Genomic DNA, 27,925 nt, shown 5'->3' with positions numbered 1-27,925 from the left:
CTCCGATGTTAGTCTCTAAGGTGCCACAAGTACTCCTTTTCTGTCTACCCTAATGATATGCTTATGATCATTGGAAATCTATTCAGGAAGTGATGGTTATGGTTATTATAAAATTTCAGTACGGATATTCACATTGAATAATAGTCAATCAAAAAAGTGGATTGATCACACAGGGTCATATTCTGCCACACATACTCACATTGATTAGTACCATTACTGATTTCTGATTTCTCTGGGACTATTGAGGAGTAAGGTATTACACATGACTGAGGGTGGCAGAATTGGTTTGCTAGCTGTTACCTGCTTCTTTTGCATATTGGTTGCTCTAATAGCTAATGTACAGTGTATTCTGACGTAGATTCTTCTCTTAAAACCATTTATTAAGAAAAAAAGAGAGAATGTTTGTTCCTAGTCTGCAGCATATCAAGCCATGATTGTTTTAAGATCTAAACACATAAACTCCACCCCCATCCGCTTACCCACCACTACTACATTTAAAGCTGTGTTCCTGTGTCAGTAAAAGCAGTGGCTTCATTTAAAAATTTAAGAACTGCTCTGTACTTTCCAGGGAACCCTGTTTAGGAAAAAGCACAGGTCATACTGTATTTTTTGTAGTTCAATTCATTTTAACCCTCTTCCTTTGCATAGGCCCTTATGTCTTCTTTAACTTATGATTTCTGGCCACATATATTCATGCTAACATGAAATGTAGAAATTAATTCCAGAATACCAAAACTTCAAACTCTCAGGAGCTTTCAGTGAATAAAATTTGAATGGCTCTTGCACAGAATTCTGCAAATTGTGCTTATCTTCAAATGGTAATTTTGCAGGAACACGACACAGTATGTCAGCTACAACCATTTGGTTTCATACTTATTTTATTAAGTTCTTCTGAGTTACTGAGCCGTGCTTGCAATGTGGGATGGCCAGAGTTCTTTAGGGACAGAAGAAACAGCTGTCAGATTGCTAACACCACCATATCAGACCAAATCATATCATGAGTGATAGAAGCATTACGGGAAATGTCTGGAGTGCATTGTACTCTGGGAATCTTGGGCTACTAGACTGTGATAGCCATCATAAATTAGACCAGCCTTGTTTATGTGAGGATGGGGCCAAGTTAGCCCCCAGCCCATTCCTGTATCAGAGGAAGCAGAAGGTGACTAAGATCTGTGCTTGAAACTCCTTAAATTTGGGCCTATGACTTTACAGACAGCATTATGAATTACTACCATAGACACAGGGTAAAGTCATATTTTATAAGGCTTTCTGCCATTCACTTAACCAAAAGGACATGAAGAGGGAATATGTTTCAGTAGTTTCCTAAGAAATGCCAAAATTTTCTTTAAAGGTTGGTAAAGTTGAATATTTTTTCCCAGCTCTAGAATTAAATACTGCTCTAAAATACATTTGCAAATGATCTGCAAAAGCATCTGCTATATGTAGTCAATAGTTATTTCACTCAATGGGGCTCTTGCAAACAGTGAGTTTAACATACAAATAAAATAGAAAAATCTGCGAAATGGGCCTTAAGTTTTTTGTGCTATAAATAAAGAACAACAAATTCTGATCTCATATATATTGTAAGTCAATGGAATTACATCAGATTTTTCACTGGTGTAAATGAGATCAGAATTGACCCTGTTTTTTCCAAGGTATTCAATATTGATTTGTGTAATGAATTGAAAAATTTTACATTCAAGAGCGCTGTGTCTGTTTTTGTGGATGCCTCCCTGCTGTCCATACATGCCACCAGGTGTGTGTCTGAGAGAAGACCCTTACAGATGCCAAGTTATCTCCTGACACTGTTTAGAAAAATATCTGACTTGTGCACCTGCAAATCAATGAAAGATGTGAATCCTTGACCTTCACAGTGGTCTATTGTATGCTTTGGTATTTATTTTATTTGCAAGTAAGACTATCTCTCTGTTTGTTGAAGCCAGATATGTAGAATGGCCTTGCCTTAGTTCTCCATGTTCATTTCTCAACTCCTGGTGCATTCCACCTGTCAATACAGAAAAACCCACATAACTTCAATGCTATTGTGAAAGGCAAAAGTATTCAACTTACATTTTTTCACCCCATCATTATTATTAGTCTCTATCTCTTCAATATCACAGAATAATGTAACTCTTTGTTAGAGAAAATTAAACTTGTATACAGGTTAAGTCAACTAAAACTCATTTTTGGAGAGAAAAAATGACTAGGAGGCAAAAGGCATTTGGCTTTATAGAGCAAACCCAATTTATGCAAATCCAAGCTTACGGAAAATTTCCGTAAGCTAGAAATAGGAGGGTTTGGGTTGTTGGGTTTTTTTGCGTAATAGCCGGAGATACGTTTCTGACTTATGCAAATTTCGACTTATGTAAGGTGTTCCGGAATGGAACGCTTGGGTAAGTCAGGGAGCGTCTGTATTATCCTTTTGCCAGAGGCATCCATGTACTCAGTCACATCTTTGCACAAGGAAATATTGTATTAGCGACTCAGTGCAGCTGTTCTGATTATGCTGTTCTGATTATGACACGAATCACTGAAGTGATATATCAGGTTCAGTTATTGATCAAAGAAAGTCAAACGCTGACTGACTGATACTTAGGTGAGATTCTGTGATGAGCCTCTTAGAGGCTCAAAGCCCAGGGGGAAGAGGGGCTATGGTAGTCTCCCCTTCCCTTAAACAACCATGAGGGCTGCTGTATGGACCATAGTACTGCTAGGGTGACCATACCTCCCTTATTTTAAGATGTATTGAGAGGTATTAAAATTGATACTAAGTACCATGTTGAACACTGAATTGACACTTATGATAATTGAATTGTATACTTGCGAGCAGTAGAAATGTACACTTGAGAGAAAAATATATGATATGCTAAGGGAAATGGTGTTTCCCTAAAATGTCCCTTTAAAATAAAGCATTATCCCTTATTTTCACATGGTTTACCCTTATTTCCATCCAACAAAGGTGGTTACCCTAAATTCTGCCCAGAATCATTGCCTGCTGAGATTTGACCCCCCAACATGCCCCAATCACCCTCCACCCCATATCTAGTGTGACCAGATGTCCTGATATTATCAGAACCGTCCTAATATTAGGGGCTTTGTCTTATATACGCAACTATCGCTCCCCTTTCCCCCTCTGAAAAAAAGGTATCTTGATTTTTCACACTTGCCATCTAGTCATCCTGCCCGTATCAAGTGTGCTCCCTGTGCCATGGCTAGCAAAAGGTCCTTGAAGTTCAGCTTTACAGCTGTCTTTTGCAGTGCCATCACTGGGGAGAATCCTTTCTTAGATGGATATGGAGCTTTTAGGACCTCTTTACACCACTCCAGCCCTTTTATTGAATGTAAAGGGGCCAGAGTGGGGGTAAGATCTCACCGATAATTTTCTGTCCTTAAAAAGTATTCTTCATCATATTACAAATTTGAAATCAGACAGTGCAAATCAGTGTTGCTCCTTTGAATTCAAAAAAAGAAAAGGAGTACTAGTGGCACCTTAGAGACTAACCAATTTATTTGAGCGTAAGCTTTCGTGAGCTACAGCTCACTTCATCAGGTGCAGCTCACGAAAGCTTATGCTTTTTACGAATACAGACTAACACGGCTGCTACTCTGAAACCTTTGAATTCAAAGTTGACTAGTTCCCTCCTATTTAAACTGAAAGGGGTTCCAGCTCACTAGCAACCACTGTAAGAGGAGTGTATGAAGTGATCACTTAGATAAATGAATGGGAGTTCTTGTGTGAGTGAGGGTTCTACAATCATGCCTGTACATAAAAACGCTTGTACATGCATTCAGAGCTGTGAACTTTCTGAATTATCTAGATCAATATTTGGAAGTTTTCAATATGTAAAAAAAAATAGTGATCTTTTTGATCTTACCAGACATAGCCGCTTAATAACCAAGATACACTTTCCAACATTTGTTATGAAAATGACAATAGTTTCTCCTAAGAAGATTACATTTGATTAAACACACTTACCTTTGAAGTGAGCATATATTTAATGTGTTGTAATCCTCATACTCTCCCTTTGCGTTCCTCCATAACTCATTTCTTAGCTTCACAATGCAGGCTTTGATTGCAGTTGTATATACCTGTACAATGCAAAAGAGATCTCTTCAGAGCAAATCAGTTTCTTGAGGGGAAATAAAGGGTATCAGCCCATCCTTTGCTACCCCAACATTCCAGAGCTGCTACAAATAGTAAGGTCAATCTCAGAGGAGGAAAGTTCCACATCTGTAGTGCAGTGTCTTTTGATGCTAGCCCAAGGATGCTAATTGGCAGAGAGACAAAACATTTATTTCCAGGAATGCCCCGGCAGTACAAAAAACCTAATCACTTTAATGTGAGTTTACTGTACAAAACGCTAAAGTTTTGGCTAGGTGAAGGTGTATTTATCATCTCAGTGACCTCGTCCTCTACTTCAGTTCAGATTAGTGTTGTTATTCTTGTAGACATATTGGACTCCTGGAAACATAATTAAAATAAACTGTCCATAGTAATTGGACAATATTTCAATCCTAGCTTTCAAATAGCAATGTAAATAATTTCTTTTAATAATTGATATACATTTTTAAACAGCTTGCTGTATTATATATTATTCTATTTCATTTTAATAGGACAAAACTGAATACACCCAAGAATACACCAAAGAATATCACTTAGAACAGTACTAAAGTCAATTGACTCCACTTTATTAAATACTATTAATATTTTCTGTCTGCTCTCAGAAGCAGTGTAGTCAGGTGGATAGAGCATAGGTCTGGGACTCAGGAGACTTGGGTCATATTTCTGGCTCAGCCACTGGCCTGCTGGCCAACCTTGAGGAAGTCACGTCACTGCTCTCTGCCTCAGTTTATCTATCTGTAAAATGGGGATAATGAGCCTTACTGCCTTTGAGACCCCCCACACAAATACTTTGAGACCTACTGACAAATAGCATAAAAGCTAGGTATTATTACATTACTTATAAGCAAAAGCCAGATGGCTTAAAGTTTACATTTAATGTTCTTTACTTCAGCTCTTCCCCTATATTTAGGGCCCTACCAAATTCAGGGTCCATTTTTGTAAATTTCATGCTCATAGCATTTTAAAAATCTTTAATTTCATGGTTTCATATATTTAAATCTTAAATGTCATGGTGTTGTAACAAAGCATAAATATGTATTTAAAAACAGCAAGATATAAACACATAAAGCTCTTAAATCAGCATTTCTCAAACTGTGGGGGGGGGGGCGACCCAAGAAAAGGGCGCAAAGCTATTGTGTGGGGGGGGCGGGGGCGGGGGTGTCACTGTATTGGCACCCTTGCCTCTGCACTGCCTTCAGATTTGGGTGGCCAGAGAGCAGTGCAGTGATCAGGAGCAGTGCAGACATAAGGTTGGCACTATACCAAACTCTCCGGCTGCCCAGCTCTGAAGGCAGCACAGAAGTAAGGGTGGCAATATCTTCCCCCTGCCCCCACCACACACACACAATAGCCTTACAGTCCCTTTTGGGTCAGGACCCCACTTTGAGAAATACTTTTGAGAAATACTTTTGTACACATTTATGCTCTAGTATAGTACAGGGTAAAAGTACACAAAAGATCAGCAATCACAAAAGATTCATGGGGGAGACCAGATTTCTTGGTCTGTGATACGTTTTTCATGGTCATGAATATGGTAGAGCCCACCTATTAATGTTGATGTAATGATATCCAATTGAGCTCTTCACATTTTCATTACATACAGTACTCTGCACCCTGGGCTAACAGTAGTATTGTAATATTTTCCTCTTAATTTATGTCTAGCTAACAGTGGATCTGTAATTGAAATAAATGTTCTTCTGTGTGCATACTTTTAAATTCACACACCCACAAACTACTTTAAAATAATATTAAAAACCAACTTCTGTGCTGCTGCCTATAGTGAATCTTGTTTGCAGTGTAGCTGTAGCCGTGCTGGTTCCAGTATATTAGACACACAAGGTAGGTGAGGGAATATCTTTTATGCGACCCAGTTGGTTCATTAAAAGATATTACCTCACCCACTTTGTCTCTCTGTAGTGAATTTTGTTGGGATTGCACAGAAAATCCCTTTTGTTGTTCCCCTTCTCTGGCTCATCCCTTTTTGTATTTCTAGACAACACCTATCACATCGTGGGGAGCTACTGCAAAGAAATATATGCATTGTTATTACTATTGTTTATTAGAGTTTCAGTACTGTGCATGGATATATATATAGTCAATCAGACAACTGCTTTTGGTCATCCATGCTCTACTCCTGGGGGAATTCTGTGCCACTGCACAGAATTCATGTCTCCCACAGATTTCTTTGCTTCCCCGCAGAAAAATTACTTTCTGACGAGGAAGCAAAGGGAAGTCACAGGAGCGGTCATGCACCTCTCCCCAGCAGCACGGGTGCATCCTTTTGGGCACACAGAGCAGCTGGTAGAGAGGTAAATTACTGTGGAGGAAGGGGAGGGGAGGGGACAGGGGGCTGGTGCTTGCTCAGACCCATGTTGGGGCCATGTCAGACCCATGTGGGGTCAGGTCAGACCCACCCTTTGACTGCCCAACCCCTGTGCATCAGAATCCCCATACCCAAACCCCACTGCTAAGCCTCACCCCTGCACCCAGAACCCCTACCCCTGCACAGAGCCCCCCACACTTGAACTCCCACTCCATCAAGCTCCACCCCCCACATCTGGCTGTGGATCCTATCCTGTGCTGGGCTCAGCTGCTAGCCCTGGCTGGGCTGGGAGTAGGGGAGGAGTTCACTTTCCCAGCATGAAGTGGCCAGGGCTGGGGCAGACCCACCCTCAGAAACCTCTCCGGGCTGCAGAAAGCTCCCTCCCCCCACTTTCTGCCTTCATCACTCCTCAGCTGCAGGGGGAGGTGTCACTGTATGGTGAGCTGCTCCCCCATCCACCCAAACTCCATGAATCTGGACCCCCCACCCCCATACCCAGGCCCCTTGCTGAGCCTCACCCCCCTGCATTCAGAACCTCCCACTGGGCCCCCCTGCTGAGCTCACCCCCCCCACCGATACCCAGAACTCCCCACTGAGTTCCCCATACCCAAACCCCCACCATGCCGAGCCTCACCCCCTGCATCCAGATCCCCATCCCTGCACCCAGACCACACCTCCGCTGAGCCCCCACCTCAAACCCCAACCCCGAGGAGCCCCACTCCCCTATGCACCTGAACCACCTTGACAAGCCACCCCACACCTGAACCCCCATCCCATTGAGCCCCAACCAGCTGCACCTGGGCCCCACCCCACCCTCTACTGAGCCCCATTCCCCCACCCCCAGACTGCCCCGCCAACCCCATCCACCCACACCCAGACCTCCCCCCCCCCACTGAGCCCCAACTTCCTTCACTTGGATCCCCCACTGAGTTCCATTGCCCCTGCACCCAGAACCCCATGAGCCCCTGTACATCCAGATCCCTCCCCCCTCCCACACACGGACCCTCCTACTAAGCCACCTGCACCCAGATTGCCCCACCCAGAACCTTTTCACCCCACACCTGGTTCCCTCCCCCCCCCCACCCCATACCCCTCCACACTTGGCTCTTGCTGGGCTGAGCCTGTCTGCGCACACCTGGCGTGCCTGGCGCAGAGGGGCAGGGCCCTAGGGTGTTTCTGGGGCAGGCCCAGCCCTTGCTCTGTGTCAGGGTCAGATGCAGCCTCACCGCTGAGTCCATGTCCTCGGGGGGGGGGGGGGGGGGGCGGCGAGGGCTGCTGAGTGATCTCCCACCTCCATGCAGCCAGTGCTCCCCACTGCCATGCTGGAGCCTCCACATTTATTTATTTATTAATTAATAATGAATAAAATTTGCAGAATTTTAAAATGTGCCCAGAGTTTTTATTTTTTTAGCGCATAATTCAGGCAGGAGTAATGTTCAAGAAAGATGAAATCATATTGGAACAGGGGCAGAGAATTGCTGCTAGGATGATCGGGGGAAAGGAGGCCTTATCTTATAAGAGGAGACTGGAAGAGCTTGGCTTGTTTAATCTAGCAAAATGAAGGCTGAGAGGTGATATGATTATGCTATAAATATATCTGCAGGGTAGACACCAGGGAAGGTGAAGAGCTATTTAAGCTAAGGGACAAAGCTGGCCAAAGAACAAAGAGGCATTAAACTGCCCATGAACAAATTAGAAGAAGGTTTTAAACATCAGAAGGGTGAGGTCTGGAACAGCCTCCTAACACGAGTTGTTGGGGTAAACAACTTAATTAGTGTTAAGTGAAAGCTGGACAAATATATGATTGGGATTGTATGATGAGGTTTCTTCTCATGGTGGGAGGCAGGGCTTGTGAGCTTTGGGAGTCCCTTCTGCTTTATAAGCTATGTTCCTAAATCTCATGCTTCAGAGCTTCAGCTGGTCACCTGCAGGTAGGGTGACCAGATGTTCTGATTTTATAGGGACAGTCCCAATATTCTGGGCTTTTTCTTATATAGGCACCTATTACCACCCCACCCCCATCCTGATTTTTCACACTTTCTATCTGGTCACTCTAACTTCAGGAGTCAGGAAGGGATTCTCCCTCCTCCAGAGGGTTTGGGGCTTTTTTTGTCTCCTTCCTCTGAAGCGCGAGGCATGTCCATGGCTGGAGATGGGACACTGGATGGGGTGGATCAGGGCACTGATGTGATACCAAGCATTCTCCCTCTCAGGTATGTAGCTGGCTGGTTTTTGCTCACATGCTCAAAGTCGAAAACTGATCATCATCTGTGGGGTCAAGAAGGAATTTTCCTCCAGGTCAGGTTGGCAGTAACCTTGGAATTTTTTTAGCATTTTTCTGAAGCATGTGGGTGCAGATTTCTTGCTGAGATTATCCGGGTATATGTCATTTAATCAATTCCTTGACATTGCAAGTGCCTCGGATACTGGTGCACTTTGATCCCTCCTATTCTCTGCCTGTGGCACATAATAGTTTGATCTCTTGCAGGCTGTAATGCTTTGGTCTAATTTTGGTTGCTGGGTTTAGTGTGTGTGTACTGTGTGGTATTGGTGGGCTGTGATATTCAGGAGGTCAGACTAGATGATCTGGTGGTCTCCTCTGGCCTTAAATTCTATGACTAACTGCTTTTGAAATAAATGGAATAGCATAGCTAAATCTTCATACATCACACTGGAAATGTGTTCAGAAGAGTCTGGCTTTTAATACCCATTGAAATTGAAATATGGTTTGAATTATATATGCGATTGAGACTACTTCCAAAAGAAAAGTTTAGCATAGCTTCCAATGAATTCCCTTTCATGCAGCTCATAAAGCTTCTGCCTGTGAACCAAACAAGTCCCACTTTGCATCTCTGCTGAGCTGTTATGCAAGTCAAATAAAGAATCCATACATTTTGTTGCTGAGGTGAAAGGGTTTGGCACACAGTCTCCTACAAAACCTGCCAGGATTACGGGAGAGTGGAGCCACTTGATGAACTGGCTGCCCAATGATGGCTAGATCATCTGGGATCTATGGAGCAGTGTGAGAATGCCCAGCAGCCCAAAAAGTATAGCAGATTGGGAGACGGAGATGGATTCTGAAGGCGAGAGAAGGAGTTTCCATGTTCACTCTGAATTATAAAAACATGAAGTGGAAAATGCTGCTTAGGCCATCTAGTGTATCCCCCTGCCAGTGTAAGGTTGCTCCCTGCAGTACAGTATATAGGGAGCCTTACTGTATCCTGTGTTGACTCTGGCTACAAGAAGCCTTGCTTTTCTGTTTAGACTAGAACTAAAGGAAGCCTATTTCTTTACTCTGGCTATGGATAGCCTCTCCACACTCCCACCCACATCTGGGCTAATAGAATTTTGGGTTTCAGAGTAACAGCCGTGTTAGTCTGTATTCGCAAAAAGAAAAGGAGTACTTGTGGCACGGCTGTTACTCTGAAACCTGGCATTGTGCAAGGCACTGCATTTAGCCGTATGGAGTGGAAATCTATTTAAAATTGGTTAGTCTCTAAGGTGCCACAAGTACTCCTTTTCTTTTTGAGAATTTTGGGTTGTTGCCTTCTGTCTGTAAATACAATGGTCACCCATACAAGCTTGCTGACTGCATATAATGGTATCTCAGTAGAGCCACGACTCCTATTTACTGCTGTCATTACAGTCCTATTTAAGCTTACTTCATTATGTAAGGCACAATTGTGATGGTTTTAAGGGTGACTAGTGTAAACTGCACTTGTTTACACTAGGAGCATGACACTAGCGACTAGAGAATTTAAGAAGGCTAATACTGGGTTTGTATTTAGAAATATTGTATTATATTAGAAGCACAAATGTAATTGGCACTTCTCAAACAGGCCTGTTCATTTAAGATGGATTTGCAAAAGTTCCTTAGGCACCCAATTCCCACTGATTTTCAATGGGATTTGGGCACCCAGCTCCCATAAACTTGGTCAAAAATCCCATCCCTTAATACATGCGTAAAGAAAGCATTTCTCAGCCAGAATAAAGAGTAAACGTAATAGGCTTCCTTCTCCTGGTATCTCCTCTACTGGTATACAAAGTAATAGACTTCCTTCTACTGGTATCTCGAGACCCCAGATGGAAGATGAAATTAAAGAAGGATGAGGAGGGAATGTAGCCATCAGTTGTTGTCAGTAGTTTTCAATGCACTCAGTTTAATAGGGGTTTGAATGTGCACTGCGAATGTTCACGAGCCAAAGATCTGTCTGAATAGTACCAATATTCATATTATTGGGTGAATTTGATATTTCTCATCCCTAGCTAATTACAGTCATTGCACTCACTTCATTTCCCCCTCCCCCCCGAGAATTATTAGGTGATTCGGCACTTTCCTTAGCTCACCAGAAGTATTGAAGGAAATACAGTTCTGTACTCCAGTGTCACAGAGTAGTCAGTGAATTTGGTTGTCATGTGAGCAACAGTACTTCTACACAAAAGGGTGAATTTTATGGGGAGAAACTCAGCACTAAAGAACAATCCTCAAAGGTATTTAGGCACCTAACTCCCATTAAAATCAATGGGAATTAGATTCCTGGGTACTTTTGAGGAAGTGGGCCCAACTGTGTTCCTTTTCCCTTTTTCTCTTTCTAAATATTTATTTGACTAAGCTTGTAGTAAAAGCCAAACCATGTGTTTGTCCACTAAAATGAATCATTCAAATAAACACAGGAGTGTTTATTGAAATGTGCATTACTTCAAATAGTTGTCATGCTAACTTAATGGACTCATTCTAATTTCTGTTACAATCACCAGCTCTCAGGACTCTGATTTAATAAGTACAGAATCCTAAAACAAGTGCGATTGTGGGTCTGTCATTTAATTACAAATATCTTCAACAGCAACCTGAAGTGGCCTTGGTTCTTCTTGACCTTCTTCAGATGTAAAGAGAAGACAAACTGTTCTTTGAGAGGGTATATTTAAGTGAACTGAGTACTTATGAAAGGTCCTATATTGACAGTACTATAAATGGTGGTGTTGTAGCTGTGTCACTCCCAGGAAAGTAGAAAGAGAAGGTGGATGAGGTAACATCTTTTACTGCACCAACCTGTGTTGGTGAGAGAGAGCTTGAAAGCTTGACTCTCTAGTATTGTAAATGTGTAATGCTCAAAGGATTTCTAACCTGCTTCACCAAAGTGAGGAGTTGCACCACTGAGGTCAATAGAGGTACAGGTTTGGGGCCCTGACCTTCCCCAAGTCATATCAATGTTCCAACAAATTGGCATGATGAACTCCTCCAGGATTAAGGTAGACGGTTGCAAATAAGCGTCCTACAAAGAAAAATCCCTTGAGTGGGTGGTAGAAGCACATAGATAGTGTGGTCAGCATGTTTTTTGTCTTGGAGGAGTTACATTTGACATGGTGACATGGAAAAAAGGGTGGGAAGGGAAATCACAATGCAGTTCTTTTTAGTGAATCAGGGGCAAGGCTAAAGATGAGAATTATCATAACCACTACATTTGGTGGGGACATGCCAGACTCTTACCAGCATAAGATTTATGTGGTATTTAAAGTGCCCAAAGAGGTATCCATAGGCAGAAAAAGACAAATACACAAGAAACTGTCTTCCTTTTCCCCAAATCCTAAACTGAATTGATCACCATTATGGAGAGGAGACGTTATCTAGTCATGGGATGAGATACGGACTATAAATCAGGAGTTTTTGATTCCATTTCCAGCTCTGGAAAAATGTAACCTTCAGGATGGTCTTTTGCTCCATCCAAATATGTATGTGATGGATTGTCGTATAGAGATTGGTGACAAGAACTGAAGCTGAAGATGTTAGGTAACTAACTAGTGCACAAAAGTGTAGGAAGGGTAGCTACAGTAGTAGAGAGGTTTGTAAAAAAGGTCATCCCTATTAATTCAACATTAAAAGCTATAGGGAAAGAAGGCACAGCAGCAGTAGATAACAATTAAATGCAGGGTAAAGCGGAGCTACACAAAGCCTGGATCACAGGACAAATCCAGCCTAAACTATCATCTAAATCATCCTTAGACAGCATCTCCGTGTAACTGCAGAGGGAAGTCAGTTTCATCAGTTGCAGGTTTTTATTGTAAATGAACTCCAGCAAAAAGCAATTTCTAATCTGTTGAGGCAGATACACCCACAAGCTAATATTACAGTTGTGCGCATATTTCTGTGTTAAAACATTATAGCCAAAATTATTAAATGTGAGTGGAAACATTAAGCACCTAAATCCATAGTTAGCCACTTAAATAAAATTGTGTTTTACAGCTGTACACAATACCTAAAGATCCTAAACTCACTTCAACAATAGTCACTGGGTGGTCTGGTCACTGCTCAGCACCTCTGAAAATGAGGTTTTTTTCCATGCCTGTTTGTGGATTTAGGTACCCAACTTGGACTGTTCACATTTATATGCAGAATAGATACAATCCTTGTTTCTGGTAAATTACCAGTATTACCCTCAGTAGTTCAATCCTTGGACACCCCTAAAGTAAAAAGAATAACAAGGAAAAAGAGATCCGGAATGAATTTAAACATGTAGAATATGTATACCTTATTATTTAAGATATCATAGTTAATAACATGATATGTATTACCTTTATTTTCATAGTTTTTAGTTCCGAATAGCTAGTAATTGAAGCTTCTTAAACAGAAGAGACTTGCGAAGGATAAGAAAATTAGCAACTAGAGTTCAAGAATAGGGAGAGAATAAAAAGAAAGGTAGATTTCTATTTAATCTTGGTGCCTTTTGGCCCTTCTCCTAATGCTCCATCTCATCCTCAACTTCCTCCCCACCCTACTCTACTCTGTTCTACAGTTGAGCAGAAAACTTCAGCTCTGGATCTTGTTTAGATCAGGTATTTTGTTTCACCTTATAGAGCCTGGGCTGATGAACTTTGTCTGCTGAATTCAGATCCGAGTTAAGTTTTGAAACCCTACCAAAAGCTGTGATCCAAGCTTTTGCTTTAGTGCTATCTCTGCTCTTCACTGAATTTTATGAGAGCCAGATGGGGAGGTCTCTTCTGAGATGTTGTCTGCCATCTCTCTCCTGTGTCCAGCTGTGATTTTTTTGATTGAAGTGCAGTGGGAAAATCTACAGGGTTGAGGGGGGTGAGTGAGTGTCAATAAATATTGCTGTTCAGACAATTCTGAAATTTCCCTAGGTTCCTCTGTCTCTACTTAGAAACTCCTTCTTTTTAAACCGAAGTTATCTGTGTTGTATCCCTCTTCAAAGGCTAAGACCTGATCTCAGAGTTTGGGCCAGTCAATGATTGGTCCTCATGTGTTGTGAGGAAACATCTCACAACCTTGTGTTCCCTACACTTGGGCCAGCCACAATCTCTGCTCGCACTCCTCTGAATGCCGTCTGGCTATGCTGTTAGCCGCCCAAAAGGGGACAGGGAGAAGGTGGCATCCCAAATCCTCCATGGTGGCTAGCAGAACTGTCTGGCTGTGCAGGAGAACAAGTGCTGCATCCCCTTCCAAGGTGTGGCAGCAGAAAGGGGGAGATGCTTCTCTCTGTGCTGCTGCCATTGAGGGGCTGTGGCTAAAACCCACACTATAGCCATTTAACAGGATTAGCTGACCATTCTTTTAAATGGTCCCTTAAACGAAACCCACTAAAAATAATCCATTGATTTTCTTTGCTTGCTTTGACATTTTCCTTCTAAAGATCTCCAGTCCCTTAACCACTGCTGCTGCCCTCCTCTGACCTAACTGCAGTTTGTCTGCATGTGGTTGGTAATAAGGGAGGCAGAACAGAATGCTGTCAGAATGTGCAAGGGTGAGGTTCTGGTGTCAGTACAAAGACTGCAGCTGAGAGCAGGAGACAGAACTGGTGAGGTTCCAGCAAGAAAGAGTGTGAGGCTATCAGGCAGGGAAGCCTGCCATGTCAGGAGATAGTCAGACAATGTTCTCAGACCAAACAGCTGATTTGCTGACAGAATTTCCCTAGAAATAAAATCACCAGTTGCCGTTATATTATTCTGGCATCTCACATAGTTAACCTTAAATTTGTCCTTTTGAGGCCAGTAAATGATGTTCCCCTCTGTTGTGTTTTTATATGGTTAAACAGCTAATAGCCTTTTTTCTTCCTTTCTGATGTAGGTGTTGTATTCCCTTACTTTCCACGGCTGGGCCGCTATAACCTAAACTTCCACGAGGCTCAGCAAGCTTGTCTGGACCAAGATTCTGTTATCGCCTCCTTTGACCAATTGTATGATGCATGGAGGTCGGGGCTGGATTGGTGTAATGCAGGCTGGCTCAACGATGGATCAGTTCAGTACCCTATCACCAAACCCAGAGAGCCCTGCGGAGGAAAGAACACAGTGCCTGGAGTCAGGAATTATGGGTTCTGGGATAAAGATAAAAGCAGATACGATGTTTTCTGTTTTACATCAAACTTCAATGGTAAGAGTTTTGAATCATTTCTGTGCTTCAGAAAATAAACTAACTCCAAAGGTACTGAAAAGCAGCAAGAGATATTTGATTTGTCAAAGTGCATGTTAGTTTTGGAAAGTGTTATCACTGAATTTATGAGGAAATGAGTCTGAAGTGGAAAAAGAACAAATTTTGCCACGTTTTCATGTCATTCATTTTTAAAAGCAATAGTCAGAATGAATATTGGCAGCACATTCATGTGTCTCTGTTTTCATTCCTAGAAATTTGTGCAGGTATGTTCCATATTGATACACTGCCTAGTTTATTTAAGTTAAAGCAATGGAGAAATCAGTGTTTCCTTTCATTGAGTTGCCCCCTTAAGTAAATAGTGAGAATATACTACAAGTTAAAAACCTACCAAAAAGGAAAAAACTACAACGAACAAGTGTGATTAGGAATTCACTGTTCCTATGTAACTTTAATGCCACTTTATACTCTCTAATAAAGTATCAAACAGTTCCATTTTGTATGGTAACCCTCGCCTAACAAGGGCATACAATATTTGACAGGGTAACAAGCGTTGTGGATAGGGGGGAAGTGGTAGATGTGGTATATCTTGACTTTAGTAAGGCTTTTGATACTGTCTCACATGACCTTCTCATAGACTAGGGAAATACAACCTAGAAGGCACTACTATAAGGTGGGTGCAGAACTGGTTGGAAAACTGTTCCGAGAGAGTAGTTATCAGTGATTTACAGTCAAGCTGGAAAGGCATAATGAGTGGGGTCCCACAGGGATCAGTTCTGGGTCTGGTTCTGGTCAATATCTTCATCAATGATTTAGATAATGGCATAGAGAGTACACTTATAAAGTTTGTGGATGGTACCAAGTTGGGAGAGGTTGCAAGTGCTTTGGAGGATAGGATTAAAATTCAGAATGATCTGGACAAACTGGAGAAATGGTCTGGAGTAAATAGGATAAAATTCAATAAGGATAAATGCAAAATACTCCACTTAAGAAGGAACAATCAGTTGCATACATACAAAATGGGAAATGCTGCCTAGGAAGGAGAACTGCAGAAAGGCATCTGGGGGTCATAGTGGAGCAAAAACTAAATATGAGTCAACGGTATAACACTGTTGCAAAAAAGCAAACATCATTCTGGGATGTATTGGCAGGAGTGTTGTAAGCAAGACACGAGAAGTAATTCTTCTGCTCTACTCCACACTGATTAAGCCTCAGCTGGAGTATTGTGTCCAGTTCTGGGTGCCACAAATTAGAAAAAGTCCAGAGAAGAGCAACAAAAATTATTAAAGGTCTAGAAAACATGACTATGAGGGAAGATTGAAAAAATTGGGTTTGTTTAGTCAGGAGAAGAGAAGACTGTGGGGTGGGGAGTGGGGGGGAGGAAACGACATGATAACAGTTTTCAAGTACAAAAAAGGTTATTACAAGGAGGAGGAAGAAAAATTGTTCTCCTTAACCGTTGAAGATAGGACAAGAAGTGATGGGTTTAAATTGTAGCAACTACAGTTTAGATTGGACATTAGGAAAATACTTCCTAACAGTCAGGGTGGTTAAGCACTGGAATAAACTGCTTAGGGTGGTTGTGGAATTTCTGTCACTGAAGATTTTTACGAGCAGTTAGACAAGCGCCTGTCAGGAATGGTCTAGATAATACTTAGTCCTGCCTTGAGTACAGGGGACTGGACTAGAAGACCTCTCCAGGTCCCTTCCAGTTCTATGATTCAATACCAATCTTGTTAATTCCTGGCTTTTGTGACTAATAATTTAGGCTCTTTTGTCACACCTTTCTACACTGCCATTGCTCTGTTCCTATATAGTTTTGTAGGCTACCTGCTCTCATCTTGGGTTGCTCTAAACTTCAGTTTTATGACTGCAAGCCTTGGATTTGGAGCAGTCTAATCTTCGCTAGACATTAGTATGGGTGCAGCTGAACAGAAAGCAGTAGTCACTGCTTGCTGTAGCTGAAGGGTTAGTCTGAGAACCTTGTAGCATTGCTTAAAAAGATGGCTACAACCAATAGCAAGGATCAGGGCCATCACAGACCACAAGCAAAGACAGCTTCCCTCCTCAGCATCTCCACTGACAGCCTTCTGTGACCATGTTAGGGCTTCTTGCTTGTGAATAATTTTTATCCATCTTGGAAAGCAGATGTTTGTCTTTTAGCCCACCAGCATAGGATGAGTGCACTTCTTTACTTATTCACCATGAAATGTGTTCATCCTCAAATACACAAGATTAAATACATCTCTTGCTTTAAGCACAGGTACTTCAATTTCTTAACCTCAAAGAGGTCTAATTTTTAAATGCATCATCTGCCAGAGCTAGTAAGTCTTTGACAAAACTCAGTTCTCTCTCTTGAAGAGGATGTTAAATATGGACATTAAATTAAATCATGAAATGGAAATACCCTAGTACTGCTTTAACTGCAAATTTGAATGTAACAACTTAAACTCTGGAGCTTCTAGGTCACCTCCATAGTGGATTAGGTGAATCATATAACTCAAAAACTATATATACACTTCATAAAGAACTAAAGATTGCAGCTTTGTAGCATCTATTCCTAAGAGCTCCTTAAGGGAAGATGTTGCAGCAAAACTCTCTCATTCTCTTCAATAACACAACACACTATAAAATTAGTTTCAGGACTTTATGAAATTACCTGTTATGATCTCTGATTAATGCCCTTTATTGGATCTACTACCTGACCACTGTTCAATCCATCTGCAGCCATTTCACTCTCAAAACATATTTTATTAGATTGTATAAATACAGGCTTGTGATTTGTAGTTATGTAGGCAAAGTAAAACACACACCTTATGCAAGTCCTAATAATGTCTGACCATGGTTTATGCTAATACTGCATTTGGCTGCTGACAATCCCTTGGTGTTGAACTGTAGTATTCTTAGGGCTAGCTTGAGAACACTGGGGGGAAGGGGGGTGTGGGTGGAACTGCATCAGGAATGTTGGCTGGCAAGTGACTGAGATTCAGCCCTAGAAAGGACGTTGAATGCAGTCCACTGGTTGGATCATCATTGTCCGCAGTATGAATTGGGAACTCGTGGGTTGCACAATGAGAACACTGAGCCATAAACCCCCATCATCCAGGTTAGCCCTCTGCTGGGCTCCAGTCTGGCTCCATTCATCTCACGTCAAGTTGGTTGATATACTACTATATTCAACCAATTGCATCATAACTGGGATGATTCAACCAACACTAATACCATGGCTCCCCATGTTAAGCAACATCACTCCTCCACACATCCATTGTGAGGGTGCCACAGTCAGAAGAGTTGAGAAGCTCAGGGAAAATCCAAGCCTTCCACTATACACAGGCCCCTTCGACCACCTGAGACCTCACTTGTTGTCGAGGCACCCACTATGGGCCCACTTGCCCTGCCCAGACTGCTCTGCGACATTGATGCGCTGGGCTGCAGCTGATGTCAGAACCTGTCTCTTATAATTGACCTGACCATAGGCATACCCAACTTTGATTTGCCACAGCACTAGTGAGCCCTTCCAAACAGCTTATGAATGGACCAGGGTCAATGTGCAGGCAGCCATCATACCTTGGACCAATAAAAGACCCTCTCCTGTGGTGGTGGCCAAAGACAGACAGCGTCTCACATCACTGTCTGCCCTCTGACCAGGTTTGATGGTGGTTTGAGGGTCTCTGCAGTTCGCTCTTGTGGTTGCTGCAAATTGGCTTGGCAAGCACTGTTAAAAGAAGAACTATGATTTACAAAAGGTCATAGTGGAACATTTTATAAATCTAAACAAACTTAACATTAAGAGAATTTTAAAGCTGTATGGTTAGCTCTCAACGGTCAAGAAATACCAAAGTTAAAGATGTGCACAAAAACCTTACCGCTGCTCCTTTCTACATATACATTACAACAGTCTTTCATTAAGTGCGCAGATACTACAGGTTGTATATATGTATGTAGCTAGGTAACATGATTGCATACAATATATAATTTTTCTGCCTCCCTAAATACACATCTAGTGTGTTTTTCATTCTTGTATGTTTACAATTAATTTCTTTCTAATAAGAAAGACTATTGGAAATGAATATGCACAGGGGAGCACCATTAAAATTGTACTTGAAATCTTGGCATTTCCTGATGTCTGTGTGTCCCTGCAACTTTAATTGGACCCAGACCATATACTTTTTACTACCTAGTTAAGTTAGTCACACATATGTGCACATTGTACCTTTTCTTAGATTTAGCAGTCTTGCAAGAAACGTGGAAAATGCAGTGTACGTTCTGTAGTAAGTGGTTATTAGAGGCAAAATCAAAACTAATTTATATCAGAGAGCATTATACCTCTTTCAACTTTCAACCTCCAACTGTTCCAGCTGTAAATAAAAGTTCACAAAGTGAAACATGTTTTCTTCACAGTCCTTGTACTCAAAAACAGCTGAACTGTTTTTACTCGGACGTCCCAGTGAAAAAGTTACTTTTGGGCAGATACATCTTTGGGGCTGAAATTTTTCATTCAGGGTGTGTTTCAGAAAGTTGTGAGCTACGGAAAATAAGGATTAGGATGGAAACTATCCTGCAACTTTAGCTAAAGTGGTCATTGCCGATCAGGGTTTCTCAAACTTCATTGCACAGCAACCCTGTTCTGATGACAAAAGTTACTACATGACACCAGGAGGTGGGACCCAAGTCTGAGCCTGCCCGGGCCCCAGCACCCTTGCAAAGCCAAAGCCCAAGGGCTTCAGCCCCAGGCTGGGGGCCTGTAACCCTGAGCCCCTCCACCAAGGCCTGAAGCCCTCAGCTTCATACCTGTGAGGTGGGGCTCGGGCTTTGGCTTTAGCCCCGGGCTCCAGCAAGTCTAACACCAGCCCTGGTGACCCCATTAAAATAGGGTTGCAACCCACTCTGGGATCCTGAGCCACAGTTTGAGAACCTCTGAATAGTAAAAGTCCTTTCTAGTCTAGGTACTATATTAGTTTGAGTGGGTTGAATGGGATGCTGGACCCATGTGTTTGTTCCAGGATGGGTCTAAGAGGTGGAGGGTTGGGTGAAACTCAGCCCAGCAATCTTCCCTTACTCCTATTACAGTTTTTCTGGAAGTTCCCTGTGCAGTGTCTGCTGCTTCATGTCCAGTCCTTTAGAACATGCCATGATTTGACAGTCTGCATGTGAGAGGCAAAGAATGCTGATTTTTTTATACTTCAGTTAAACTTGAACAGAATTTTATAAGACAAAGAAAATATAGACCAGCAAGTTTCTCCCTGCCAAATTTCAAAGGCCTGCTGCAAACGATGGTGCTTTTAATGCTTCTTGAAAAAAAAAAAAAAAAGTCACCAGTATTCTTTATACTGGAAAGCAACTGAGTAGAGTACCAGCTTCCTCTATAAAATATAGATGAGGTATGAGTGGAGTTTGCTTTACACATTCTGCTCATTAATATGTATTTTGTTACATGCTTTGCACACTGAACAGCACCATATAATTGACTTTTTTAAATCTGTCTAACAGTAAAATCATAAATCTCTTGTGTTAACAAGTTACAAAATACAATGAATAAATTAAATGGGATTTTTTGTAAAAGAGCAGCAGCGAAGTGCAGTTATATCAATGCTGGAGGATACAGACATCAGACGTTAAGTCACCATCTTCCATTTAATGAAAGAAATGCACAGAAAAACCTTTTCTGGCTTATATATTTTTATTGCTCATTTTACCATTCAAGAAAAATAGGACATCAAGTAATGAGTCATTGTTCCTCTGAATGAGAGACCAAAGAAAATGAGAAAATACAACAATATTAAAAATAAAATGGATTCAAAAAGTCAGTGAGTGAATTAGCCTAGGGAATGGAAGGTTGCTAAGCACCGACCTCACTGCTGAAAGCTGGTGCAAAAAGGACCTTTGAAGAAATGTCCCTTTTCTAAAGTGGCAGAATACAGGCAAGTTACTGTAGTTCTCCAACATAGGGAAAAATAGATGCCAAACCTAATAAGTAACTTTCCCATTTAATGAGTGAGGAAGCATTTCACTTCTGAAGCTCTTAACAATTATGAAGAACACTGGCTTTGATCAGCAATTCACTGTGGATATTAAGATGTGCTGAACTTGAGTCTGTTGAGCAGATGACGGGCTAATGTAGGGCTAACATTGTGCGAATGCCAGCAGCCTTCGGGATACATCCAAGAATATGAAACACTCCCATCTTTTACTGACATGTTGCCATCTGACACTTGGAGAACAGTTTACTTTTCCAAAAACACACAATGATGTGATTAGTTGGGTTGGGTCACAGTAAAGGCAGTATTGCCAACTCATGATTTTATCTTGACTAGCAGTTTTACGGTGGCTTTTATAACCTGTCATATGTGCCATCTATGAATGCTTCGAGGTGAAGGACACAGCCCTGCCCTGCTCTTCATGTATGGTCCTATAGTAGTGAGAGGGTCCTGTGGGAGCAGGGCTGCACTGGAAGGGGAATTCAGGGAAAAGCCCAGCAGCAACGCTTCCTGCTCTTTGGGATGTCTTCTCTGGTTCTGCACCCTGGCGGGGGCAGTGGGAGACACCGATCGATCAGGTGACACACATAGGCAGAACAGTAGAGGGGAGTTAAAAAGTTAAGAGAATAAACATATTTTGATGATTTTTTAAAATCATGTGATTTTGGGGCTGTAACATGATTTTTGATCTCTTATGGTTGGCACTACTGTGAGAGTTTCTGGGGTTTTTTTTTTTGTTTGTTTTGTTTTTAATTTTCCTAGCTCACTTATTACATGTCTGTGGTGTAGTGGCAAAAACTAACAATCTGGCTTTAGCCTTCAGTAATTCAGTTACTCCAGGCAAAAACCCTAAGAGGACAATGTTTACATCCAGGTTTGCCAGCCCCACAGAACTGTCCTGGAATCTCCAGGAATTAAATAGTGATCTTTAGTTAAAAGGTTATGTCATGTGATGAAACCTCCAAAAATATGTCCAGTCACAACTGGCAACCTTTTTTCCATTGGTCTGCATACTCCATTATGTCTTCCATTCCCTCCTCCCCACCAACTTTACTTATAGCAGAATCCTACTCATTCTAAACTGAAAGCAGCTAGAGCAAACAAAAGGTATCTGGTTGCCACTGGAAAAGTATAACAAAGATGTAACATGAAAGAAGTTACAGTCAGACGACTGTAGGGATCAGTGACCGGGATTGTCAGTACAATGTGAAGGAATTCTACGGACAAGTGGTTTCACAGCTATCACAAAGCAAAGTTTACCCCATTGCTCAAGATCAATTCAAGAGCCTCTACGCTAACAAATGTCCCTGAACGCCCCCCTCTCCCCCAACACCTTTCTAAACCTGGAGTTTAAGTGGTACATAGGGCCTTCTGTAGTACCTCTTTATCAGTGTGCATTTCATGCCTACTGCACAGCAAACAAAAAAATGGGACAAAGGAAGAGGAAAATAAGGAATTAACAGACAAGTTCTTGGCTTTCACAAGTGCAAGGTGAAAGTTTCTACTACCACATCCTGATGGGTTACATATTAGAAAGATTTCAGAGTGGTAGCTGTATTAGTCTGTATCAGCAAAAACAACGAGGAGTCCTTGTGGCACCTTAGAGACTAACACATTTATTTGGGCATAAGCTTTCATGGGCTAAAACCTACGTCATCAAATGCATGATTTTTATATTAGAAAGAGAAAAGTGTAGTTCTAGCCAAAAAACGGTCAGGCATCACTTCACACTTAAATCTTCTTAATATTTGGGGATGAGATTAAACCAAATTGGAGTATCTGTTCACATATTGTCTGTACGCATTGTAAAGTTTAACAACGTTTTATTTACTCCCTGGAAATCCTCTTCTCAAGGGGGCCAGCAGATGTGCACACAGTTGATTGGTTGTTTTTTAATTTAACAAAATATTCTGGATACAGATGAACATTTTATGCACAACGTTTACTGTAGGCGATGGCCTATTTAAGGAATGGGCATATTAAGAGTGCTGATATTACTGAGGTCATGGGTCAAATGTACAACCTTATTGCAAATCCATGGGAAATTGCCCTTCCACTGACACATGGCTTGACCAGCTGCGAATAAACTCAGTGGGATTTGCAGCCCATCAGGCAAATCTGAAAGCTCATTCACTCCACAGCAAACTATCTTCGACTCTTAACAGAGTATGAAGAGTTTGTATCCAGTCATAGAAACCTTCTACATTAGCAAATGTTATAAAATGCTTTCAACTGCATTGAAATAGAAGAAAGCATGTGCTTTGCTAAATAGATATATTACCTGATGTCACCATTACTCGTCTATTGAAACGCCATTTGGAAAGTTCTTAGCGATACCGCTCAGTGAATTACAACAGATCTGTGAAAACAAATATGAAACAAAGGAAAAGTTCTGTAAGTTACTCACCAGGGCCACAAAAGTTTGTGCTTTGTTAGGATTTGTGCTCGAATATAAACAAGTCCTAATATAAAAAGGTGCAAGCCTAAAAATGGAGCTATTCCCTATTTCCATATATATTCCATCCAATCTGGCACTCCTTAATTAGGCAACAAGCCCTTTTGGGTAGTTGGCGCCAAAGGGACAGATCCTTTCCCCAGAGAAAATCATTTGAAAGGAGGCAGAGATGGTTTTCTCACAAGGAGAGAAAAACAACAACAATCATTTGTACTCCTTAATAAGGAAACATAGTATTTCCTTCTGGCATTAAAACAAGAGGGCCCCATGCAAAAATAACCTAATTTCTTATATAAATTGTTCTCTGGAAGTGCATCAGTTTGAAAGCCTACCATGCATATTTGGGAATTGTTAGCCCATCAGCTGACTGCAGTTCCACCTAGCAGTTGCTTTACTGTCAGTCCAATAATGATGAATAACCCTGAAGATATTGAATAAAAGGAATACCATTAATTTACGGGATATCTTTCCTTGATGGATGAAATTAATGTTTATATTGTTGCTGCTTACAACTCAACAAAAGAGCCCCCCACCTCACCCCGCTTAGTTTTACTAGTGACATATATTTGTATTACCTTGGTCAGAGACAGTTTTCCTCATAGCACTATCAGTGTTATAGCATTCTAGGATGAGAACATACTCTGTGATTCCTAAAAAGAAACCGTAAATGTTTTTGACTCTTGTAAGGAAGACTTATGACAGGCAGGTTTTTGGTCTACTACGAGCTCAAATTTTGCTTCTCAGAAGTTGTGCACTATTTCAGCCTTCTTACGGCAAGACTGGAAATGGTGCTTGTACTTAATCAGGGACATTGTGTCTGCCATATCAAGGAATGGTTCTTTCTGTAATGAATTAATAAAACTGCATCTGTTAGGCCTAGTTAGCTTTACCTAAATACTATCACAGGTCAGCTATAAACATACCACTCTGTGACAAGAAAATGGATCATCATGATGGGTTTAATTTAATTTGCAATGTAGATTGCAAAACCAAAATAATGTAAGCATTGAACTAATTTTTCATCCCCGTAAATAAACTAGAAATGTATGAATCTTGTATTGTCTGAGATTTGCAAACCTCTAACTATTTTCTGGGACTTGGCATACATGGATAACCTATAGATTGGGGGGAAAGGGGGAAAAAGGGTTCAACAGAAAATTTCTGTCTTCCTCCCCCTGCTCTGTTCCTTCAGACTCCCCCTACTCAGAATGTGAACTTAATGTAGTTGAGTCTAAGTCCCAGTTTTGAAAGAAATAAGTGGGTTTGAATCAAGTTCCCAGCACTAGAATAAACAGATTGTTGATATTCTTCATTTTTGTATGATTTTGTAGTAAAGACTCTATTTATAGAATTTCTTAATCATTTCATGTGACTGACAACTTACCTTCTCTCTTTGCATTAGGCCGTTTTTACTACCTAATACACCCAACCAAGTTGACCTATGATGAAGCTGTGCAGGCCTGCCTCAAGGATGGATCCCAGATTGCTAAAGTAGGCCAGATATTTGCTGCCTGGAAACTTCTAGGATATGATCGCTGTGATGCCGGCTGGCTGGCTGATGGCAGTGTCCGCTACCCAATCTCCAGGCCAAGAAGACGCTGCAGTCCTGATGAAGCAGCAGTGCGCTTTGTAGGCTTCCCAGATAAAAAACACAAGCTATATGGTGTTTACTGTTTCAGGGCATACAACTGAAAGTACCTAGAGCACAATTTTAAATTCATTAAGAACATGTGAAAGATTTTTTTTCAATACGAACTCATGCAAGTTACCAAAACTGTGATAAACCTTTTTTACTTACTGTAAAGAGTCATTTTCATAAGTCCAACCCTTTAATTTGGTTTTGTTTTTTTAATTCAATAGATATTTTAAATTAATATAAATTGAATGAAAGCTCTAGGTAAGGAAGCTTTAGAGCCAAATTCTTTAAGCCACACCATCCCAACAAAATATATTTTTCATGAATGGGGCATGCAATAGCTTGACAATTGCTAGGACTAAATTAAGGAATGTAAGGCTACTCAAAGCAGAAGCTTTTACAAGCACAAATTTTACACATTTGTACCAGTTTGAGATGCACTACAAAAATAAAATTAGATCTGCAGTTTTGAAATATGGTAATTTTTTCTTAACAGAGGTTCAGTGAGGTTTTGCAAAATAAAAAAAACAAAAAATATTTTCACAGGGGGACAATATATACAGTTTGATGAAAACAGCAATTCAAACAGTCCACAAAATAGGACTTGTTTTACCATTTAAAATCTTGCCTTTCAGAAAAATAAGCTCATAAATGAGCCCATGCATAGCAAAAAGCACAACTAGATCTCCTGAACATTTCAATTGTGTTTTTATTGTGTATAAAACATTGATGAGTGGGTGAATAATTAACTAATGAGTGAACCCTGCTTTCTTCTTAATTCAAACTGAAGATGCCTGAGAAGTGTTGTATTACCTTTGAGTAGCTTTACTGAGTTATTTTTAAACTCTAAAGGCCATTTGCTAAGTAGCATTTAGCATCTACTCAGGGCAGTTGTATAGATGAACTGCTGGACAGACAAATTGTAAAATTTAGCAGCTTGACTTTATGTTAGCCTTTGAAATGTTATTGTCTTTATAAAAAACACAAACACATATTTCTCGCTTATTTACACATCATGAAAGATAAACATTTGGAAAAACTCATTAAAAATCAGTACAGTCTCTACAATGAGAAAGAAAAATCTAGTCCCAACAAGCAAAGATAAAACAAACAAACAAAAACCCCCACCTTATTTCCTGTTTGCATGCATACTTAAGCCCAATTTATATCCCAATACAAATATTACTGTTTCTAAACCCATCAAATAAAGATAGCAAATGTGGTCAATTCCACCTGGTTTTATGATTGATCTTTATTAAGATTAATGGAAATCTCTAGAAATTCTTAGCAATTTCACTACAATCTGCAGAGGTCTGCATGGGAGACATTTACCTTTGTCTTCCAGTATCTCAGAAAGAAAACACCATGCACAGTTCATGGAGTTTCCTGAGGGGCTTGGGCACCACAGTCTCATTAAATTAATATCAAATTCAGGGGAACTGGGTGTCTGAGGCCAAGATTTTCAAGAGTGACTAGTGATTTTTGGATGCTTCAATTCTGGGTGCCCAACTTCAGACACCTTAAAGCAGTCTAGTTTTCAAAGGGTGAGTGCTCAGCACTTTCTGAAAATAGAGACCTTAAAGGTATTTCAAGTTGGGCACCCAAAAATTGGTCTACCCAAAATACTAGTCACTGTTGAAAGTCTTGACCTTTGCAAATCCGTTAGACAACTTTGAAATTCTCATCCGTATTAGTATATCTATTAAAAACAAAGCAAATGTAGAAGTCTGTTTTCCTACACCATGTTTGCTGACTATGAAGATTTCAGAGGACCAATATTTGTATTAAATGAAGTTTTACAGTTTCCATAGCAAAATGAAATATAGTGGTATTATCCCAGTACGACACAGCTGGTATGCTTTCATGAATGTTATTGTGTAGATTTTTTTCCCACAGATCTGAGTAAATAAATCTCTGATTCCTGAAATGATTGTGGTTCCATTTTAAATGCATGACGGGATTGTAGTAGAAAGGTATTGAATTGATGAGCATGTTGCCATTCCCAACAAGAGCAGAAGGCAAAATTCCTTCCTGGTGAGACCTTTGTGAAATATGGATATTGGCTCATACTTTCCAGGTGAAACAAAGTCATTAAAAAGAAAAGAAAAATACAACACTATAATAATATTTGCTTCCACAAGAGCCAGGGTTTCTGGAAACTCAAGCACAATGTAATCATAAGTGATTATAACATATTAATTAAGAACAATTAAGAGGCAAATCATACCTCCCTATACCCACACACTCTCTCCTCCTTTCCCTTCAGAAGGAGGGCTCAGTTACTTTCAAAGCATCCCTCCCCTCCATACACCTCCCCTCTCCCCCCGCCCTACCCACTATCTCTCACACATACACACACACTCTGCAAAGACTTTTCTGAAGGGTCTGAAGTACATCCAGGGGAAGGAGCTGGAGAATGATTGAGCCAGGGAAGGTGTGGGCAGGACAGGGAAAGGAGTAAGGCCAAAGGGATGCAGATCATCCTCCTTCCATGGAAAGTGGACAAGAGAAAACATTGCCTTATCTTTTCTGGACAGCCCCCTCAATAGTCCTGGGGGCAGCAAAAGCCAGAGGAAGTCACTCATAACATGGTTCCAGTTCCGAAGCAAACTGTTAGTCCACTTGGGGTGACATAAAGCCACAGATCCTTCATACAAGTGACCCTCTGCTCCCGCACGATCCTTCACATTTGGGGGATGTGCATGACTCTTTCATACGGAGACAACTCACCAGACAGCTTTCTGCTGAAGTTGTCTCAGCAATCTCTTTTTTCCAGAGCCCTTTCCCACAGGTTTCTTCTTATTTTGGAGGAAGAGAGAATCTGGCCAAGGATTCTACTTGCAGAAATGTGAACATCCAAGTCTAGATCCTTAGGTCAGGCCAAGATGCATTTGGATCCACAGCCAAGTGGGGCAAGTCAGCTTTAGAACACCTTTGCAGCTCCCCGATTCTGAAGCTAGCCAGCCTCCACCATAAGTTAGATTCAGGGCTATTCTAGTTTGTGCCCCAGTACCCAAGAAGCCTTTCTGA

At 41.1% G+C, this 27,925-nt stretch overlaps 1 protein-coding gene across 1 annotated transcript in view; it reads left to right on the top strand.

Annotated features, from left to right (window-relative positions):
* Positions 1–24,951, top strand: part of HAPLN1 (hyaluronan and proteoglycan link protein 1) — a 46,883-nt gene extending 21,932 nt beyond the window's left edge. The window contains exons 4-5 of the mRNA XM_077816327.1: positions 14,527–14,829; positions 24,662–24,951. Of these exons, the coding sequence (XP_077672453.1) occupies positions 14,527–14,829; positions 24,662–24,951 (593 nt within the window). The remainder of the gene's footprint in view (positions 1–14,526; positions 14,830–24,661) is intronic.
* The last annotated feature ends 2,974 nt before the right edge of the window (positions 24,952–27,925 follow it).

The sequence above is a fragment of the Eretmochelys imbricata genome, chromosome 5 (genome assembly GCF_965152235.1).
Source record: "Eretmochelys imbricata isolate rEreImb1 chromosome 5, rEreImb1.hap1, whole genome shotgun sequence".
Classification (NCBI taxonomy): Eukaryota; Metazoa; Chordata; order Testudines; family Cheloniidae; genus Eretmochelys; species Eretmochelys imbricata.
Note: the sequence above shows the minus strand (reverse complement) of the source record. Positions and strands in the feature narration are given on the sequence as shown.